We start from the raw sequence: 16,917 nt of genomic DNA, 5'->3' as shown, positions 1-16,917 counted from the left end.
GAAACCCTCCACTCTGTCATTTTTGTTTTTTTTTTATTAAATGACAACGAAGTTTGTTGTAGGCATAGAGGAGGTGTAGAGATCTAAATTTTAGCACATTATCTAGCTGAAGTGAAGATTATTATACTGTGACACTTGAAGACGAATAATTGTTTGAATTTTAGATTTTTTATTTTTGGTATCAAGTTCTCATGTCATGGGTTTTTAAAGTTTTTTTTTTTTCTTTCTTTTTATAGATCAGATTGTATAATTTGAAAAACAATTTTGACTTTTAAATTGTGTAACTAAAACCTAAAAATTCTATTTTAAATTATATATCTAAAATACAATTTTGACTTTTGGATTATGTAACTTAGAATTGTATATTATTGTTACATATGGTAATGTTGATTGATTTTTTAATAAATTTAATCTTAATTTTAGAGTAAAATATCATATAAAGTTAATGTTAGAACTGTCAAAACGAATAATCCAGTCTGATCCGGTTTGATCCACCACAGGTTGATCACTTAGTGAGCTAACTTAACCCGACTCATTTATTAACGAGCCAAAAGAATTTGAACCCGGCCCGATCCACCACGGGTTAGTGGATTAAACGGGTTGGACACAAGCTCACTTAATTAAAAAAAAAATACAATCTTTTTTTTAGTCAAAACTAAATTATAATTCTAATTAAAATCTAAATAAACTTCAATACAATCCAAATACAAACTAAAATCACAAACCTATCTATGTGTTGGCTAAAAAAAATATATAACTTGACCCAAATACAAAGTCCAACTTAACAAAAAATACTTGTGTGACACTTTATTTGCAGGTTGGTGAGCTAACATGGCCCGCCAGAGGTTCAATCTTCAATCCGGGTGAGTCGGTAACTACATGAGCCGAGTAAAAAATCAATCGCTATTGAAATTTATGAAAAATTTTCAACCCAACTCAGCTCGAACACGTGATAAGCCGGGTTGAGTCGCAGATTTTGATCCATTTTGATAGCTCTAGTTAATGTATTATTTCGTATGAATGAAAGATCATAAATTTATTTAATTTTATAATGAGAAACCAACTCTAATTTTTCATAATCCTAAAAAACATATATGGGTGTTTTACAAAAAAAGACTATTTCTTATCACATAACCAACATGATAGTTAATTAAATTTTGTTTCTTATCTTATCATCCCACAATCTCACAACAAAATGATTAGAGTAATTGACCAAAAAGGTGTATCAACCTTAAAGTTCTTCTTAATGATTACATTTTCTTTGTTTCTCTTATTAAGGTCATAAGTCTTTCTCTACCACTAATTTAATAGACATCACCTCTAAGCATACTAATTTAGATTAAAATCAATTATATATTATTTTAAATAACTTATAAAACAAACCATACATATAATATACAAATTAAAAAATAAAAGTATTTCTTCTTTCTTTCTTTACTTTTACATAAAAAAAAGTTGGTTCTTTTAGAAAATCAATTAACATATGTAACACAAGAACCAAATTTCTTGGTGTCAAGTGTTGTTCTTTCTTCCGTGTTGCCACAACTAACCCACATTTCTTCACGTTGTTTAAATGAACAACGTTTCTCTTATTCCATTCTTCATAACGACAAAACACAAATCAAAAAGAAAAATTTAAACAAAACCAAAACCCAAAACCCAAAAACCATTAACAAACACGTGACTAAAATCTCATGCACATATAAAGTAGTTGATAGAAATACGCTGTAATAATTATAATAAAAATGCAACCTTTTCTTTCTCTGGTTTTGTTCTTCACTTGTTTTTCATGTCTCAATGTTGATTAGTGCTTCACGAACAACATGATGATGGAAAATTGGAGACCATGGTTTTGGGGGCATGTCGAGAAACACTACGTTGTTAAGGTCACCCTGTTGAAGTTGGAATTTGGGGCAACAAAGGTGGGTGCTTTCGATGAGGACATAATTGCCCTTCAGATTACTGGAACAGCTACCAGAAAAGAAAAACTTTCTTCTTCTTTTTCTTCTTCAAATTGTGCCCTCAAACTAGAATCCACTCACACTACTTTGACTCCAAGAGTCATCAATTCTAAGGCACCTACCCTTCTGTGGGACGCACGTGACCTCTCTGCCTTTCATCTCCTCCTCAACAATGGCACCTTACACATGATCTTTCTAGTTTTACATGTAAGGTTTTCTGCAATGTAATAGTTATGTTGTTTAATTTTGTTTTACTTTATATTGATCGTATGACAGTTTTTAAATCTCAGCTTATGCACTGTTTAGTTATAATTTGAAGTCATGATTAGTACTCATCATTTAGTGTTTGTGTGTTTGAATTAAATTCTGATCTTGTTATGTGTATGATTAGAAATTGTCCAATTATGAAATGCAGGGGGAGGGTGATGTAGGAGAATATGAACCTGAAATGGTGGTGGTTGGAGAAGTTTCCATGAGCATAACTATGGCTGAGTTGATGCAGAGGGAGGAAATGAAAAATGAGTCAAATTCTTGTGAGGTTCAAAGAACACTTCCAATTCAATTGAAGGTGCATGGTTTGTTCTTGGAAGCTTCACTTTCGGTATGCTCCAACCACAGTAATTTTTTTTTTAACTTATATGTTCACAAAATTTTTGCCCCCACAAAGTAATAAATGTTGCTCCATTATTTATTTTTTGACTTGAACGAATGTAAAAAAGCTAAAAAAGACTTAGTGCTAAGTTGATCATTTCATCCTATATCAGTTCACATAGTTAAGTTCCACCTTAATTAATTACGTTGATGTTTCTATCAGTGTATGTAAATGCCAGAGCTTCTTTATTCATGGGCAAATTGTGAAGAAAATAAATAATGATTTCTCATATGTTTGTTAATTTCTTTTAATTTTATGTATCTGAAATGGATGAAAGTTCAGAAAAACAATTCTTATTGTAGTTAATTGACTTGACCAGGTTTCATTGAGCTTATTGAAACTCAAAAATTGTGATGATGACTTGCCATTGCCAAGAACATTTGTAAACAGAGGGACAAACATTGAGGAAAATAGTGGGAAGTTTGATGAAGTTGAGGAACTGAGTTCTTATGAATCAGACGAGTTAGCTGTGTTTAATTCGGATGACTCATCTGATGAGTCCACCACAACCTCTAGCAGTGGCAGTAGCATTGAAAATGAGTGTGCAGGGTCAAGAGTTTCAAACGAGTCAGAGAGGCTTATGGACTCAGATACAGAGACCCTTTTGGACACAATGCAGAAGAGTTGGTCCATGTTGCCATGGAATAGAAGCTTCAAGGGATGGAGTTTTAGAAGAACCACCTCAAGGAAACAAGAGCCTTTAACCTCACATTCAACTCATTGCACGGTAACAATAACATTGACATCATTTACTTTTCCTTTTGAGTCACAATAATCCTGGTATTGAATTTAGATTCCTACTTTCAACTAGTTAGAGTATGAGTTTAATGTAATCAGAACAAAATCATCAGTTTTAACAAAACCATAATCTACGATTGGCCATATTTCATGATCCACAAATATTATAATCTTGGAGAATCTTTATTTGAGACATAATTGAACTGTAAAATGGAGTATTATGCTGCATAAAACTAGCAGAATCATAAACATGTGATTATCTTAGATTATGTAATAATCTCTCTTAATAGTATGGTGTTTTTTTTTTTCAGTTTTACATCTGTAGGTAATTCATTCTAAGTAATTTTTTTAATGTAACAGCTTCAGGGATCATTTGAGTAGTTAACATTTTTCTATGTGCATAAAATGGTTACTTTAGTATACTTATTACCAGCTGTTTCATCCATTTCTTGCAGAAATTGGATGAACTTTCTACACAAGCATACTTTCATCACAGTACAAGTGGTTGGGAAAATAAGGAATTTTGGAGCAGAGATGGGGAAGCAAAGCTGAAAACCAATGTGTTTTTTGCTTCATTTGACCAAAGGAGCAAAGAAGCTTGTGGTGAGAGTGCATGTACAACACTAGCAGTGTTCATAGCACACTGGCTTCATACAAACCATAGCATGCCAACACGGACTCAATTTGATAGCCTCATCAAAAGGGGTTCCTCAGAATGGATAAGGCTGAGCCACAATGATCACTACCTAAAGCTCTTTCCAGATAAGCATTTTGATCTAGAGACAGTGTTGGAAGCCAACATTAGGCCTGTGGTTGTGCTCCCTCAAAATTCCTACACAGGATTTTTCTCCCCTGAGAAGTTTCAGTGCTTGGAAGGAGCCATGTCCTTTGATGACATTTGGGATGAGATAACTAGAAAAGATGATGAGGTTGATCAAGAGCCAAGAGTTTACATAGTGGGTTGGAATGACCATTTCTTTGTTCTGAAGGTGGATGTTGATGCTTGTTATGTGATTGACACTTTGGGGGAGAGGCTTTATGAGGGATGCCAAAAGGCTTTCATACTGAAGTTTGATGGCTCAAGTTCTATCCATGAAAAGAGAAGTAAGAAGCACAGAGGTGGGATAGTTTGCAGAGGAAAAGAGTGTTGTAAAGAGTTCATCAAACGCTTTCTTGCTGCTATACCACTAAGACAACTAGAAGAGGAGGTGGAAAGTAAAGTGGTTGTTTATAATCCTTATTTGCACAGACAATTGCAGATTGACTTCCATTATAGCTTGTTATCATCCTTCTCTTCACCTTCTTCTGAGGGTGAACCTTTGCAACCTACTTATATAACATGACACTAGAGTATCTAACTCAATTCATACCCTTGTGAGTGTTGAGAAATTGTTACAATTACAACCCAAGGTTCAGAGTTTTCTGAGTTACTTACAAAATGAAAGTCAAATTGACAATAAGAGTCAAATATACATTGTTGTACAAATGAGTCTTATTTTTATATTCAGATGTCAAAATTCATAGGAATGTCTAACGTGATCTTATTTGGAGTCTTACTCTTTTCAACTAAACCAGTTTTTGCTGGCAAAACTTGACTTCTTTACCGACACGGTTCCTACAGCTTCTTTTTGGTGACAACTGAGCTAGTTCTCACCATTTGCAAAGTATGAGATTTTACTAGATTGAAGCTCAAGTAATCCAACATTCCATGACTATTTCTCAAACAATAGAACCTTAGAAGTTGATTATTGTAATCGTTGTTGTATTTAGTGGAGTGGATTTGAATGAAGAAGAAACAAAATTGGTATAGTGTATCTACAAAACCTGTTGTCCTCGTACATTGTCTTTTTTGTTGCAATTTGAACACTATTGTATCAAAGTTGCCAAGTTCATTTCTTGGTATACGGACCTATCATTCCGCAAGAACAGCACAAGAAGTTCCATTCACTTACCTAGTTTATATAATATTAAATTATAACGAAGAGTAACGGTGATATATATATTTCAGGGTTAAATTCAGTGTGTTAGGTAATTATAACATTCTCTTTGGACGAGGAATTTCAAAAATTCCAAGAAATTGAAATACATATATTTGAATTACTAATTGAATTTCTTTAATTTTTTAAATAGTTTGTTTGGATAGAATAATTGAAATATTTTAGATTTCAATTTTATTATTTGGATAAAGCAATTTAATTTATATTTTAAGGCATACAGTTGGGTTAGTTCAACTTTTGATCTATGACGACTTGTTTTGACTTTCGGTTTGGATCAACTCAAAAAGATTCAACTTGGCTGACTAAGCCTAACCTTCGTCACAATTGACTTGGCTCGACCTTTGGTTCAAGAACGATTCAACTCGACCTTTGACCCGTTTAACTTTGCTCGATCTTTAGTTCGGATCAACTCGGCTCGACCTTTGACCTAGGTCAACTCGGCTTACCTATCAACTTGACTTGGCTCGACCTTCGACCTGGGTCGTATTAGATATTGGATAAATCAAGAAATTGTATTTTGAATTCTAGAAAACACCATACTCTTGTAAGGCCTAGGTAAAGATTTAGTGGAATTCGATCAACTTTTGCTCCAACCCAATCCATTTTAAATCCATTTCATTAAAAATCCATTTTATTAAATCTGGATTTCAACATGATCTACATTTTATAATTTTCTTGGATAGGATATTGATTCTTTGAATCCACATTTGCAAATATGAAAAATCCAAAATATCCAATATAAATTTTTAGTTGGGTTGAGCTCAGTGTTGAAACGGGTCGATACAGGCCAAAAGTCTAAACAAGTAGGCCTTGACACAAGGTCGAACTAAGTCGGCCTAGGATGAAGGTCGAGTCGGGCCGACCTGGGCTCAAGTCGAGACAAGCCGACTTTGACTCAAGGTCAACTGAAATTCACCCTAACTGAAATTTGGTCGAGTAAGTGTAATATCCTGTCCGGATATTACGAATTTAATAAAATAAAATAAAGTAATTAATTACATTACATTTAATAATACTTCATTTCCCAAAACACGGGAAATTTAGATCTCTATTAATTTACTAAAAAGTCCATAAATACAAAAGCCTTATAGACCATGCTTTACAATTTCCATCGCATCGCTTTGAAAGCTAGACCCACTAGCTTGGGCGAGCCTCCATCAACTCTACTCCACTCCCAAAAAGAGTTAAAAATTTGACTTACCAAGGTTCGAACCTATGACCTTTCCAATGCCAAATCAAAGCTAAACCACCAGGCCAACTTATGTTTCTTGCTAACACACATAATTCAAGCATTATCTCATACAAAATGTGGCCCAACATATCATTAAAACAATAATAACAAAAACATAGACAATTGGCATACATAGGACTTGAACCCAAGTCCTCTCACACAATTAAAGTACTTTCAACCACTTAAGCTAGTACTATTCCACGTCATCTTTATTAGAATTTAATATCATAAATAAGCTACCTTCCCGCTTTTATTTTTTAATTATTTATTTAATTAATTAAATTCTGCGAATCTTACAGTAAGCACTAGCCGAATATCAACCGGATTCGGCTTAGTTGGCCTAGCCGAAATTTGGCAGAATTCAGTCAACTCGACCCTTGGGAAATTCAATCATATTCGGTCGAGTTTGCCATTGTCAAAATTCGGACAAATTCAATTGTGTCGATCCCAGCCAAAATTTGGCAAAATTCGGAAGAGTCACCTTGGCCAAAATTCGAGCGTATTTGGTCAAGTCGGTCCCAGCAGAAATTCGGTCGAGTTTGCCCCACTTAGAACTCGGTCGAATTCAGTCGAGTCAACCCCAGCTAAAATTCGACCCAATCAGCCTCAACCAAAATTTGGCTGAGTTAGTATCGACTGAAATTTGGCCATATTAGGTGTAGTTAGGCTTGGCCGAAATTCGGCTAAATTTGGTTGAGTCAATCCTGACCAAAATTTAGTCAAATTCGACCGCGTTGGCCTGTCTGAAAGTTTACTGTACTCGGTCAAGGCGGCCCCGGCTGAAATTTGGCTGAATTCGGTTGATTTAACCTTGACAGAAATTTAGTGATATTCGATTTAGTCGACCATGGCCAAATTTCGGCTGAATTTGGCCAAGTTAGCCTTGACCGAAATTCAGCCTATTTGACCTGACTGAAATTGGGTCAAGTTAGTCCTTGCCAAAATTCGATGGAGTTAGCTCCAGGCAAAATTCGGCCAAATTCGATCGAGTTGACTCTGATGAGACGACTTTTAAAAAATTTAATTTAAATTTTTTATAAAAAATGGATTATGAATTTTAAACTTGACCCAAATATTTGAATATGAATTCAAATATTGATTCAAATATTTAGATTTGAATTTCTATAAAATCCAAACTAGTTCTCAAGAAAAAAAATAATTTGTATCCAAAATCAAATCTAATTATTTGAATAATTTGAATTAAATCTTTAAAAATCTATTTCATGATGATTCTAGATTCCATTAGATTCCATTATGATGCAAAATGATCATTCTTCATTAAAAAGAAAACTTAAGTCGAACCATGAAAAGGAGGCAATCTTGTTAGAAAAGCTCATGGATAAAGAGAGCTCATTGATACTTTTGTAAGGATCTACATTTATTTATTTACAGGCCTTTAAATATCCAAAATTTATATGTTTGATAGTTAATTTTATTGTAATAATAGTGGTATCAAATTTTTAACTATATTTTTTTATGATGTATTCCTCTAGTATTTACAAAAGAGAGAGAAGATCATTTAAGTTTTAATTCGAAATATATTTTTTTTCCTTGAAGGAATAGTTGGGAAATAAAACTTGTAGTGTGGTGGAAGCAGTTTGGGACCTGAGAGTTGAATTGACCAAGTCGTGAAGTCGAGATTCGCAAGTGGCCTTCGGGACTGGGTCTGACTCTAACCCCTCTCTCATTCATCGCCTTTCACTTCCTCGAATTCTCCTTCAAACGCCAACCCAATCGCAAAACCCAATCCTCACCCTTCCCTCTCCAATTCCCTTTCTCCATGTCTCTCAAACCGTCAAATTCGTCGCAGAATCTCATGCTCCCCGTCTCCGATCCTCCCTCCAACCATGACGATTACGCCGATGACAAGCTCTTCAGAGGCTCCGCCATGACCAAACGCGGAGCCTTCGCCGCCGTCTCTTACATGTCCTGCTCTGGTACTTTTCTTCTCAATTCCGTACCGTTCTTTCATCGTCAATTTTTCAAATGCTTCTTAAATCCATTATATCCTCTTTGTTCTGTAGTTTTGCTGGTGGTGTTCAATAAAGCAGCGCTTTCTTCTTATAGTTTTCCCTCCGCGAATGTCATCACACTTCTCCAGGTTTTATGCTTACATTCTCGTGACTTTCTATCCGCACCGTAATAGTTCATCTGTCGTGTTTGTATTAGTTCTCCTAGTTAGTGAGACTTTAGGGAATTGTATTGATACATTTATTTATGCCCTAAATTTTTAGATTATCGGTTAGGTGAATGACATGAACATCATACACGTACCTTTCACTTATAATCTAGTATTGGTTTATGTTGCCAACAAGGTACAGTACAGTGGATAGATATTTAGATTCCTTCAGCTTGTTGTTAGGGTTTTAATTCTTGGTTATGTGTATGGAGAAGACTTTGTTGGGTTGGGAGAGACGATAAATTATATGGTATGAAGAAACTTTTAAAATAAGGTACGGGATGATAAATTATATGCAAGGTTTTAAATTATGGTTGCTATATAGGAGACGTTTATGATTCTATTTTTTATAGAAAACAGAAAAATTAAGTTAACAATATTGAAGATTAAAAAATATTTAATTTAAATTTTTTTTTTCAAAAGAAGCCAGAATTTGAAAATAAAAAAATATTGTTTCACTTTTTTTTTTGTTCTTATCACAAACAGCCGTTAAAGCCTGTCACTAATGCTATTAGACTCCCACCAACCTACACTTCCTCTCAACCTGCTAACAGTTCAGTCATTGATTTTGGAGCCGTTGGTTACAACGATTGATATGACACTGATACCATCAAAGTGGCCATAAACTCGTGCGAGAAGTCTAGCTGATGCCATGTCATTTTTCCACCGTCAGGTACTCGATGACGTCTTGAGGTTGGGAAAGACACTGGACGTGGAGGTGACCGGTGAAAGGGAGGAGGAGTGGTGAGTCGAACAAGAAAATGAAACCATAATGTAAAACCAAAAATCTTTTCTAATCTTAAAAAAATTGAAAATGAAAACAAGATATGCAAATAGAAAATGTTTTCGCATAACTAAAACCCTTCCTTAATCTCTGAAATTGAAGTTGCGGGCCATTTTTAAAAATCTTAGCAAATAGAAAATGGATGCAGTGGAATCTGTAGTAAATAAGTCTTTACAAATACTATCCCATAAGGTTTTAACTCCAAGTTTCCAATGAATTTTCATATATTATATGAAGAAAGCAGAAACAGCTTAAGAGAGCACAAAATTTTAAGGAGTGAAGTAGCATTTTGTTTGATTGGTTACCTACCAAACAACTTAGTATTTTAAACTATAGTATTATAAATAGCTTGAAGTGGCTAGTATTATAATTTATTGGCTCATCATCACAATGATTGACTTAACAACGACATATGTCAACATATTTTGATAGTGAAAATTTGAAAGAAGAGAGAATATCCTGTAAGTACCTTTAATGGATGTATCTAGTACTGTATCCATGATTCTTTTGTGTTGTGATCATTACGAACCAAGACTTGCAGGCCAATTATTTATGTTCCATTCATTTTTTTGGCATCCCTTGCAGAAAATTGTATGGAAATGGACTTTACAATTCACCTTTTTTATAAGGAAGAAAATTAAAATCTTTCTCCTTGAGTTAATCTTGTTGTCATGCTGATTGATTTATATTAACAGTCCAAATTTTCATTGTCACAGAGGATGGAATACTATGCAAATTAGTAGTTCTGCTCCAAACTTGCATTATTTTATGTTGACTTTTCTACTGGTCTTCATTATCTTGCCTCTTTGATACTCATTGACGCTTTGATGCACTGGATGTTAAGCAAGTATTTTAAGAGTTGACTTCTTCAAAATAATTTGTTGGGATTAATAACTTATTTGAAGCAATAATGCAAAAGAAATATTTTTTTATTCAATGGGGAGGAGGAAGAAGAGAATTATATTTTATCTAGATTTTAGGTGTCATGCAGTGTCTATAGTAGGCATTACAGTTGCCAAACTATTGTTGTGAAGATCCACTTTATTCATTTAACAATTTAAATACACTTCTATTCTTTGTTTTTCTGCAGATTGTGTGTTCGTGTTGCTTTCTCTATTTGTTGAGACGCTGGAGGATGATATCTTTCTCAGCAAACGAATCCTTACTTATATTCGACACCTCAACAAAATTTGTATCATTGAAGACTTTGAAGCACACTCTTCCTTTGTCAGGAGCATACTTATTTTACATGGTACCCTTTCCCCCTAAAAGAAAAGAAAAAAGAGAGAGCGTTATCCTTAGGTAGTATTGTTTATTATTTTCTATTCACCCCTATACTTCTCCTTAGCTAGTCACCATGGAGTCTGTTCGTGGAGTAAATGTTCCAATGTACACAACTCTGAGGAGGACCACAGTGGTGTTTACAATGCTTGTTGAGTTTGCTCTGGTGGGGCAGAGGTATACACGTTCTGTCATTTTAAGGTAAAGTGCATTTTCCTCGTTGCATAATCTGCTCTGCAGTATATCGCATTTTGTTCAAATAAATCTTTGATTGATGTGCCTAAAAGTTTAGCATCATATGTAAAGTGCACAGTTTAATGTAGGGGCAGTGGACTGTATTATGGCCAGTTTGGATGAGTTTCTCCATAAAGCCTTCAAAGAGAGGAAAATATGAAAAAAACTGAGAATGACTTCCCCATAATTTAAAACTATCTTGTGTATAAGTTAAAATAAAAATGTTTGGAGAACCTATATGAGAGGAGCTTTTACAAATTAACTTGTGCATAAACGAATTTTAACTTTAAGAAAATAGCCTTTAAGTCTAACTCTACCTCACAAAACCAGCTTGCAAATCATTTTTGCACCCACTTATACATAATTCTAGTCTGTGTGAGATCTCCAACATCAACTTATGGATAAGTCAATTTCATTTTTTTCTTCTTATTTGTTTCTTCCAGAAGTTCTTAGGAAGAAGTTTGTCCAACCAGATCCTATTTTTATTTTTTTATATATACTAGTAAAACACATGTGCTACATGTATGCATGTTCATTTTTTTATGATAACAAAAAATAATGAAATTATAATTATAAAAATAGATATAAATAATTTTTACAATTTAATTGTAGATAGTTTATATTTATTTTGTAGATGATTTTTATTTATTTAATTAAAAAAATTATTAAAATTTAAAATAATGGTTAATTAAAACAAACGGTTAAATTTTTAAAAAGGTCACTTGAAGGGTAAATTTGGAAAAAAATGTGGAAACGAAAAAGATGAATCCTCTTCGGATAATAATATAGAAGTATAGATAAATTAATGTGGTATATAATTTGAATAGTTTGTGGTCATTACCAACTTACTGATTAAAAGTGCCCTAAACTGATGCTCAAAGAAGCCCAAGTTGTGCTGGGTGAAGACTCATGAAGTGCATTATTGCATCATGTCCCCTCATGCAAAGGGCCTTTGGACTTGAAGTATGGACAATGCATGATCTACTTTTATCACAACTATCAATCATTAATAGCATTGCAGAATGCCCAATCCAGTGGGATGGCTGCTATTTGAAAATTATAGAAATTAATTAAATAACTTATACTACACATAAAAGGTTAAGCTAGTAGATTGTTGAAAAGCGTGTCCTATTTTGGTTAAATGTCCCCTATTTAGTGATTGTACAGTTGACTATTTTCTACAAATACTTAAAATTATCTGACTTATTAACCTACTTTCCTTATGTCAAAGATTGTAAATCATGTAGTTATAATCATATAATTAATCTAGCCACCGAATTCATCCTTCGGTAAATAAATGCAAATTGATGTGTGAAATTTTTACACGGTTGATGAGTATTACTAATTCATGTCTGATTGATGATGTCTCAGATTGTCTTTTATCTTCTTATAATAACATCTTCCTTCAAACTACTTTAATCCAAGATAAAAATACCCATGTTCATGGAGGAAAAGGGAAATGAACCATTCTGATTTTGGAATGTGTTTTACACTAGACTTAGACTTGGTATATGCTATCTACGTTTGCCCTTTATGAACTTCTTTTGGTTATATCCCCTTTTCAATTTTAACACAATGAAGCTAAAGTTTGAATTGTTATTTGAATGAGCATCTGCCTGATTCCTTCATTTAACTGAAATTTATAAGGCTGTTATCAGTGTTGGCTTGATTGTCCTTGGTGCCTTTATTGCGGGAGCTCGGGATTTTTCTTTTGATGCTTATGGCTATGCTGTTGTTTTCATGTCAAACATCGCCACGGCAATATATCTTGCAACCATATCCCGCATTGGTTGTATTCCTATACTCTCACTCTCACATATATCAGAAATCAGAAATTTTACAACTTCTTTCTTTAGCCTTCATTTTTTTGTTTATAACTTATAAGGTATCGTGTTGTTTTATCAGGGAAAACTAGTGGTCTTAATAGCTTTGGCCTAATGTGGTGCAATGGTAAGCTGATATATTGTGTATGATAACCCTTTCTAGTGTAACCGAATTTCTTATTTGAAAATTGAAATACTTTTCTATTTATTATAGGTATCATATGTGGGCCTGTTTTACTCATCTGGACATTTGTTCGTGGTGATTTGAAGATAGCAATCAATTTTCCATATCTCTTCTCCCCTGGTTTTGTCGTATGTTCTGCTTTACCCATTCTAATTCAATAAGTTGTAGTATTCTAGTCATTGCTGGACCTTGATTGGCTACTTGCAAAAGAAAAATAATAATACTGATCCAACTAATCTAGCGGACTATGATTCATATAACCTGGTCACAATAAGATTTCAGACTTACTAAAAAGCCCAAGCAAAAATATTCCTAAAGCCTGAGAAGGTGATGTAGTATTAGTCTGTGTATCTTGTTAAATACAGGAATTGTGTGTATACTTTCCACTTTTCAGCTTTTAGTATACGTTATAAAATGTCATTATTTGTAATAGTACTTTGGGTTAGTATTTGTTTATGTGATGAATTAATTTAATTATGCTAGAAATTTATTTCAAAGTTTTTCTCCATGATTTTATTCATATATGAACCCTTGGAGCTGAACCTCAGACCCAATTCTCTCCTTATATTAAGTGATTGGTCCAATTTTGAAATCATTGAATATAATACAAAAAATGTTGATCTGTCTAAGTTGATCAGTATTTTCAAATGAAAGGTCTGCATTTTGTTAATAAATAACCTTTAAACATGTTTCCTCAAAATTTTAAATTATGAGAAGTTATAATTTCTGTATTTTTTCTTCTTCTGCAGGTTATTTTGCTTTTTTCCTGCATACTGGCATTCTTCTTGAATTACTGTATTTTTCTGAACACAACTCTAAATTCAGCTGTCACACAGACAATTTGTGGTAATCTGAAGGTATGCATGTCTTGCTTGTTTTTTACCTTCCATAAATAGTGCTCCTAGATTTATAGGTTGTCAGTGATGATGCTGTAAAGCTTTGCTTTCACAATGATGGCATAGTATAGTATGACCTTTTCTGTGGAAGTACATCTTACGTGCAACGGAAATTCTACAAATTTGACTAATATAGGGTGAGAAATGGCCTTATTAGTACACTGGTCTGGCTATTAATTTTGGAATTTCGGGAGATTCTTGTTGTACATTTTGGTGTTAAGAACGATTAACTGTAATCAACTGTTAGTTTGCTTCTGGATACTGATGCAGATGAGAGGGATAAGGGGGTGATTTATTTGAAGTGGCATAAATTTTGGTTCCAAACTTATTTGGAAGTAAAGAAATGTGGATAATCTGGTGATTCTCTTGGGAAATCGTCTTGCCTCAAATCATGTTTGACTAATGAACAGTGGGGAAAAGAAAATAATTTCCAGATAATTGTTTCTGATCAATTAGTCTTAAGATATTTAATCCATGTTGGAAAACCTTTAATGTGGACATCACACTGACTTATTAATTGGATTAAGAACATAATTTTTCCGTATCATGCCATTGAGTCTAATTTGCACTTCTTTAATTGGACTAAGAACATACTTTTTCCACATTGGGCACATACTTTTAATTTGGACATCATACTAATGATGTTGTTATTACCGATATTTGGATTGGTTGAAATAGTTAGTCAATATGATGGTTTGATTATGGGATTCTTTTAAATATTGTATTTTGCCAATGTGCGCATTTTTCTAAGTTGCAAGTGTTAGCATTCACCTTCTACCATCTAGAATGGGGGTCAGGGTACTAGAGATATTAGCTTAAAATTATTTAGTTAAGATGATAGTTACATTAGTCAGTCCCTTCTCCATGTATGTACAATGCATTCATTCATTATCGGAACTTATTTCTACTTTCTCTCTAATTTGGGCTCTATCATGTTGCCACGATTGTTTTAGTCAGCTTTTACGATTTCTAATTATTCTTAATCGATGTCTAGGATCTATTTACTATTGGTCTTGGGTGGATAATTTTTGGTGGGCTACCTTTTGATATTGTGAGTATTCTTGTCCATACTCTACTGCTGTTCTGCTGTTCCCAATTGAGCATATTTTTACTGATGATAGAATGTATTTTTATTCGATTTCAGTGGAACATAACCGGGCAATTTCTTGGTTTTGCTGGATCTGGTCTATATGCCTACTACAAGCTCATTGGCAAATAACTCACTCAAATCCTCTAGATGAAGTTTCTTTTTTTCAATTTGGAAGTGCCATTTGCTTCAGTTTTCTGCCCATCTCCCTCGAGAAGGAAGAAGAACCTGAACCGAATTCGGGTATGGAACTTGTGTCGACAGATCGATACATTGGGAAGTTTTGCTAATTACAACCTGACAAACTGTTTCTGGGGAACCAGAGGAGAAAGGTTGTCATGGCTTTAGTGTATTCAAACATCTTTTGACCTAGTCGTATGTTCACCCACTGCACTTGATGAATGCCATGCATATCTTTCTGTAAGTGTAACTGTTAACAAACATTGTATTTTAATAGAAAATTCATCCTAGGCAGGAATTTAAATCTACAATTCATTTCATTACCCCCTCTCTGGTTTGAAAATACTGATTTAAGATGATGAGAAGTGTTTCACAGTTACTAAATAATTGAAGACAGAAGACTAATTTTCACATACGCATTTTTGAAAGAGTTGGTAATCGGCAGAATCCATGTTTTTGTTTTGGTGGGGACACCCTTCGGCTCTTCCGAGTAATTAGTTAAACATATAGCAGTAACTTATTCTAAATTTAGTCTATTAATTCTTAATTTATTATATTTGTAAAAATGTGTAATGAAACCAATGTCAGAAAAGACAAATGAGGAGAAAATGGGAAAAACTAGTAGTAACCACGTGGCAGCTGATATAAATGATGCAATCATAAGAAAGAGTCAATGGTCTAAAATAACTAATGTACGACTAAAGGATTATGTGTGGCGAGACAATTAACATATAGCACACGTTGATCGATGGGAGAAGAGGGAGAAAAAGAAATGTTGTAGTCTAACCTTCCTCTCTTATGGGTTCTTTTTATTTGTTTTCGTGTTCATCTTTTATTCTATAATTACTGTTATATTAATAGTAGTTGACCCCTTTTTTTGGGTGTTTCTCTAGTTCAGCATTACTAGAGTATTTTATTTTCTTATCACTCTCTTTTTGTGTATTCATTTGATGATTACTATTACAATGGTGCTTTCACCGATCATGGTGGAAAATACTTGTCTGAAGGACTTCACCTCTGATGTTAAGCATTTGTTAGAAATGATGAGATGTTGAAACGATCCCCGCACATGGAACCTAGTTCGTTGAATCCACCCTTTCAAGTCTACAATGTCAAACTAGATTTCTCCCGTTTTTTATGGATATGATGTTCTCCAGGGGATCTCAAGGCCAAACAATTTTCTTACTATTATCATACACCGGATGCTCAACGTTTAACCATAGCAGCGATACATTTTGATAAAGACGTGGTGCCATAGATCAAATGATAGCACGAGTAAACGCTTTTCATACATGGGTTGCTTTCACTGGAGCTCTTGAATTGGAATTAAGACCCTTTCCTTATGAAGTCCCTCAATCAAACTTTTTCAAGCTCATGGTAGTCAAAATCGAGATCTTACTCAAGATCGGAAAGGAAAATATAAATCGTAATTCGGAAGATCGTAACATGAATCGAAAGATCCTACAAATTGGAAAAAAAAAAAACAGAGAAGAGAGCGAGCGGTAGTGAACAGTTTGGAAAAATTGTGGCTAAGTAGAGTTTGGGTGGAAAAAACAGAAGAGAGAGTGGTAGTGGTAGTTTTCTTTACTGTGCAGTGACAAAAAATGGTAGTTATTTTAATCTTAAAAAAAGAAGAAATTAGGGATTTTTTAATGTAAACAGTGTCTTAATTATTTTACTCTTTCACAAT

The 16,917-nt window shown here is 33.8% G+C and overlaps 2 protein-coding genes across 3 annotated transcripts; both read left to right on the top strand.

Annotated features, from left to right (window-relative positions):
* Positions 1–1,732: 1,732 nt before the first annotated feature.
* LOC114193782 (uncharacterized) lies at positions 1,733–5,165 on the top strand. Its single transcript, XM_028083716.2, has 4 exons — positions 1,733–2,168; positions 2,377–2,562; positions 2,933–3,340; positions 3,807–5,165. Exons 1-4 carry the CDS (start codon positions 1,824–1,826, stop codon positions 4,692–4,694), a joined length of 1,827 nt encoding a protein of 608 aa, XP_027939517.2. The 5' UTR covers positions 1,733–1,823; the 3' UTR covers positions 4,695–5,165.
* A 2,993-nt stretch (positions 5,166–8,158) lies between these two features.
* On the top strand, positions 8,159–15,550 carry LOC114194447 (UDP-N-acetylglucosamine transporter UGNT1-like). Of its 2 annotated transcripts, XM_028084663.2 has the most exons (10): positions 8,163–8,516; positions 8,604–8,680; positions 10,633–10,794; positions 10,891–11,024; positions 12,716–12,846; positions 12,963–13,007; positions 13,095–13,192; positions 13,814–13,921; positions 14,955–15,011; positions 15,105–15,550. In XM_028084663.2, exons 1-10 carry the CDS (start codon positions 8,360–8,362, stop codon positions 15,177–15,179), a joined length of 1,044 nt encoding a protein of 347 aa, XP_027940464.1. In that variant the 5' UTR covers positions 8,163–8,359; the 3' UTR covers positions 15,180–15,550. The 2 variants fall into 2 exon arrangements, with proteins under 2 accessions (XP_085521857.1, XP_027940464.1); XM_085665731.1 differs by having other exon boundaries at positions 8,159–8,680.
* Positions 15,551–16,917: the final 1,367 nt, after the last annotated feature.

Source organism: Vigna unguiculata, chromosome 8 (assembly GCF_037176805.1).
Source record: "Vigna unguiculata cultivar grain cowpea cultivar isolate G323 ecotype 2 chromosome 8, ASM3717680v1, whole genome shotgun sequence".
Taxonomy (NCBI): domain Eukaryota; kingdom Viridiplantae; phylum Streptophyta; class Magnoliopsida; order Fabales; family Fabaceae; genus Vigna; species Vigna unguiculata.
Note: the sequence above shows the minus strand (reverse complement) of the source record. Positions and strands in the feature narration are given on the sequence as shown.